Below are 4,830 nucleotides of genomic sequence, written 5' to 3' on the forward strand. Positions count from 1 at the left end.
GGGCCCGGAGCTGTCCAGCAGCGGCGGCTCCTGAACGGCCGCGGGGACGCGCGGCGGCGCGGCGCTCCTCGGGTCACGTCTCGGGGCACCGCGAGCGCTACAAAACCTGCGAGGGGATGGCATCGCGTGGAGCAGCCTCGGGGAAAGGCGGCCAGCACGTGCCCGGTACCGGGCCGCCCTGCAGGGCTCTCACCCGGCCCAGCCGCGGCGGGGTAGGATCTCCGGCCGGACCCCAGGCTTTGGTGCTGGAGCCTGTCCAGCTGAGAATCGAGCTTTGCTAACAGCAAGGTGTTATTAAAGTGGGCTTAGTGCCTAATGGGATTGCCGTGGAGTGGCTGAAGCCGGGATTAGTGCTGTGGCTCCGCGGCTGTCCCTGCTCCGACGCCCGGCCGTTTCCACCAGAACACAGCCCTTCCCCAGCGGCTCCACAGGCACTGAAGCTGCACCAAAAGCTGCTGCTGGGCACCCTGCTGCTGCCCGCTGGGATCGCGTTGTATGTGTGTCTGCAGCTCTGCAGGGTCCCATGTTCTGAGTCACTGGCTCACACTGCTCAGTGCTCGGTGCTCCCATCCCTGCCGTGCTTTGAGCCCCAAACCCTGCTCTGTGGCACCGAGCCCCACTCCAGCGCAGTGCCCAGCGGCGCAATGTCCCATGCGGTGACACCCGGCTGGGGGCAAGCCAGGTCCTGGCTGCAGCGTGGGGGCTGGAGGCTGAATCGGCAGCTTGTTCCCCTCTGAAGGCTCCTTTCTCTCCTTGCTGCCCTCTGTTTCTCTTAGGAGAGTTTTATGTCCCTTGTGTCACAAGGAGCCTTTTCTTTGTCATCCTTCCTGAGCGTGCCGGGCAGGAGGTTGCCTTGGAGCAGGGCCAGCCCCGAGGGCAGCGCGGGGGCAGATCCTGCGTGGAGGGGCTGTGGGGGATCCCTGCCCTGACCCGTCTGAGCCGGGCTGCAAATGTCAGCACAGGAGGATTCCCCTCATCCGGCTGGGAGGACTCGGGGGATTTACGGCGATGCTGTGCGATCTCACCACTGCCACCGCTTCCCATCAGTTGGAGCAAACCAGAGGGTGCCATCGCCTGTGATAGCATGGGGCATCCTGGGGACACCTGGGGCTGTGGGTTCGCTCAGGGTGGGGAAACTGAGGCACAGAGTGGCAGTGAGGCACTGGCAGAGGTGGAAGGGTTCTGTGCTTTTTGCACATCTCTGTGTGCCTGTGCTCAGAGTCCTGCTGCAGGGCTGAGCCGCAGTGCCCCCCCGCCCCCTGCCATGGGGACTCGGCTCGGGGCTCAGCCTCCAGGACCGGGTGTTCCTTTCTGCTTGCCGAAACCACAGGTGCGAGGTGAGTTTTGACTCTATTCCAAGCGAGTAGCTGGAGCCCCGAGCACAACAGATGCCTCTTTGAAAGAGATGTGCCTCCGGGGCTGTGCTGGTTTGCATTTGTCCTGGGATGAAGGACACGGCTCAGCCAAGGCTGCTTCATTTCGCTTTGATGCAGACACCCACCCCTCTGGACCGCCTCACCCAAACCAGCAGCAGGAAGCCCACCCCACGTTTCGGGTGCTCCATCAGAGCCCGCAGTGCTGGCACCTCATTTTCATTAGGAGAAAGTCACTTCCCTTTGGAGCTGATTGCAAAGGACCCGCTGCCGTGGGGAATGCCTCCATGTGGGTCCGGCTGTAACTGCGTGGTGACACAGCGCGGTGACGCGGCGCGGAGGGGACCCTGCGCACCCCAGGCAGCGCTGCCTGCGGGTAGGAATTAAGTTGGTGGCAAGTTAATGGCTCGCTCAGAATAGGAAAGTGCAGCATCTCCTAGGGATGACTTTAATTTGTGCTTGCTAATAAAATAATGGGTGATTAGCGGTAGGCTGCTTACAGCGGAAGGCTCCTCCTGAGTGCGGCTTGGTGCTTGGTGCTTGCATGGCATCCCCGGAGCCGAGAGCATCCCTGTCCCCATCCGAGGGTGCCACAGTGTGACATCCTGGAGCAGGGGGACCTGCTGAGCAAAGGGATGGCTGCCCCGGGGCATGTGCTGTGTCCACGTGAGGGAAATCCAACCCGACCGAATGGGTCGAAAAAATCCATAGGGATGCGTGGCAGCCCCAGCACTGAGTGCCCCGAGAGCCGCGGGGCTGCGTGGGGGCACAGCGCGGTGCTGAGCCACACAGGGTGTCCGTGATGTTAGGGCTGAAGCTGCCTCATGCTACCAAGGACGGAGCACGGAGAGCAGCAGGTTTGGCCACGGGGAGGGGAGGTCAGCCCCACCTGGGTTTGCAAAAGGCTCCTTTGGGTGCAAGGTGCTGCGTGCTGAGCCCTGGGGAGCGGTGCAGGGCCCCCAGCTGCAGTGATACCGTCAGTGGGGCTGGGGTTGCACCCCACGGCCAGACCCAGACGCGTTCTGCCCCGATGCCCAAATGCTCACTGTCGTCCTTATACCCTGGGGACGCCCTATCCCGGCCCCAGCAGGCAGCTGGGCTGCGGCTGGGCCACGAACAGAGCGGGCTGTGTGTGCCCCGGAGCCAAACATCAGCACAAAGCTGCTCTTGTTCTCACTGCTCCGGCCCCAGACAAAGCCTTCGCGGGGCAGAGCAGCACCTGGGTGCCCTCCCCAGCATGTGCCCATCTGCCCAGCAGTGCTCTTGATGCCTCTGTCCCTGCAGATTTGTTCATTTATTTGAGCTTGGGCATTTTTTTTTTACCTGGAGAGCTGCAGCCTGGATGGTCTTAGAGGACTGAGAGGGGGTGTCGGCTGGTTTTGGGGCCCAGGGGATGGTGTTGGGTGGCCAAGAGGGGTCCCCGCTACCTGTGGGTCTCTGCCTGTGTGGGGACTGGGGGACACAGGGACAGAGCTGCCCTTGCTGTGGCTGCAAATGGGGTCCCTGGAGGAGGAATGTCACCATGCCCCAGCTCAGCCCCTTCTCTCTCCTCTCCTTCTGCAGGGCCTTCCTGGAGCTGCCTCACCAGGATGAACGGGACGGCCAACTTGGCCCCGACCACCCGCGGCCACTTCACCTCTGCCATCCCGGTGCCACGATCCACAACCCCCAACAAACCGCCCGCTGCGACCCCCCCAGCCCGACACAGCACCCCGGGCCCCCCTCCCTCCCACCGGGCCTCATCCCCACGGCCGGCAGCACCCCCCAGCCTCAAAAGCCTCAAACCCAGGCCCAGAGCTTCAGGCCGCGAGGCAACCGAGAGCCCAGGTGTACCCCCCCATGGGGGGCAGAGAGCGCCAGTGCCCCCTGGGAAGGGGCTGGGGGGCGGCCGGGTTGAATGCAGCCTGAGGGGGCCTGGGGCCCACCGTCCCCTCGGGATGGCGATGGAGGACGGGACCAACTCTGTCCCTACGAGCAGGAGCCCCGTGTTCGGGTCAGGGGCCATCAGCTTCTCCTCAGCCTCCTCGCAGAGCCGCCCTGTGACAGCCACGGTCGCCCCATTCCAGTACCGGTGAGTGATGGGGGGATGTGAAATGGTGGCAGGTGTGGGGATGGGGGAGGTCAGTGGGGATGCATTGTTGGAACAGTGGGGCTGGAGGAATCGGGGCTGGGGATGCCGCAGCTGGGTGTCTGGGGGCACCCATGGGAGTGCGGTGGGGGGCAGGAGTGAAGCTGAAGGGAATGTGACACCCTGGGGACCCCCACCCCATGGGAATGGTGTTCTCAGAGTCTCCTGAGAGGCTCAGTCGTCATGTCCCCATTTCTGGGGGTCCCCCTCTCTGGGTGTCCCTGAGTGGCTGCAGCTCCCGCTCACACCCCCCCGCTCTGCCCCCAGGCTGCAGGAGGACGGAGAGCAGATGGCCCCGTCCCTGTGTGACACCGCTCCTGCTGAGGTGCCCGACCCCAAACCCGGAGCCATGAGTAAGTCCGTGGGATTTTGCTGCGTGTGCACGGGATGTGCGGGGGGGTTCCGTGCACCCCTTGCTTGGGGCTGCCCGCGTCCTGTGCATGTGGGTTGTGTGGGAGCGCTGCCCCAAAGCTCATCCTGCCCCATCCCGGGGCTGTGCTTGGGTTCCCCCTGCAAAAATAGGGCTCAGTGCTGCGGGGGGCGATGCTTGTGCGGGCGCTTGGCTTTGCTTGCTGCAGGCTCAGTGCTGCTGGGAGCTGTGGGTCATGCGTGTACCCTGGGGCCGACTGCCGCTGAATGGTGACAGTGGGGCGCGGGGAGCCACCAGGCAGCCCTTGGATGAGCTGTGGTCCTCTGGGTGCCCCTCGGCCCCTGCAGTGGGCTCTGACCAGAGCCCAGGCACTGTGGGGAGGGGGCACTGGGGGCCGCGGGGGCTGCTGGCCACGTCGGTGGTGCCTCGTGCGGGGCCTCCAGGAGCAGCTGGCGGCAGCTGGGAGCGGGGCTGGACGCGATGCACGTGCAGCTGTGGGGCCGAGGCTGTGCAGAGCATGGGAGCATCCATACCCAGCACGTAGCGAGCAGGAGAGGGATGGGAGAAGGGAGCAGAGCCTGGGGAGTGAGGAAGGGCCTGGTTTGGGGCGAGGATGGTGCTGGCTGCTCACGCAGGGTGATCCTGTGGGGTCAGAAGGCGCAGTGAGGGGACGAGGAGGGGATGGGGGACCCTTCCTCAGCCACACCAGCACGCGTGGGGCTGCCGCGGGGCGGGCGCTCCCGGTGCCCGGCAGCTCAGGATCATCCCCCACCCCCCCACCACCACGAGGCCCGGCCGCCGCTTGGCTCCCTCTGCTCCTCTTTCTAGTTTTCCAGCAGCTCCAGGAATGACCCATTTCCGAGGAGGCGGCCGGCAGCCAACTCGCAGCCGGGCCCTGGCACCGGCAGCTCCCCGCGCCCGTCGCCTCCCACCGGCAGCGCCGTGCCCCCGGGTGGGCG

General features: G+C 65.2%; 1 protein-coding gene across 2 annotated transcripts in view; it reads left to right on the forward strand.

Annotated features, from left to right (window-relative positions):
* Positions 1-4,789, forward strand: part of LOC110388181 (translation initiation factor IF-2-like) — an 8,440-nt gene extending 3,651 nt beyond the window's left edge. The window contains exons 2-3 of one of the 2 annotated variants that reach the window (XM_021377159.1): positions 2,937-3,444; positions 3,769-4,789. In XM_021377159.1, coding sequence (XP_021232834.1) covers positions 2,963-3,444; positions 3,769-4,144 — 858 coding nt within the window. In that variant the 5' untranslated portion in view covers positions 2,937-2,962 and the 3' untranslated portion in view covers positions 4,145-4,789. Of the gene's footprint in view, positions 1-24; positions 3,445-3,768 lie in introns of those variants that run through there. The other variant, XM_021377157.1, reaches the window with a different exon arrangement.

The sequence above is a fragment of the Numida meleagris genome, chromosome 25, assembly GCF_002078875.1.
Source record: "Numida meleagris isolate 19003 breed g44 Domestic line chromosome 25, NumMel1.0, whole genome shotgun sequence".
NCBI classification, from domain to species: domain Eukaryota; kingdom Metazoa; phylum Chordata; class Aves; order Galliformes; family Numididae; genus Numida; species Numida meleagris.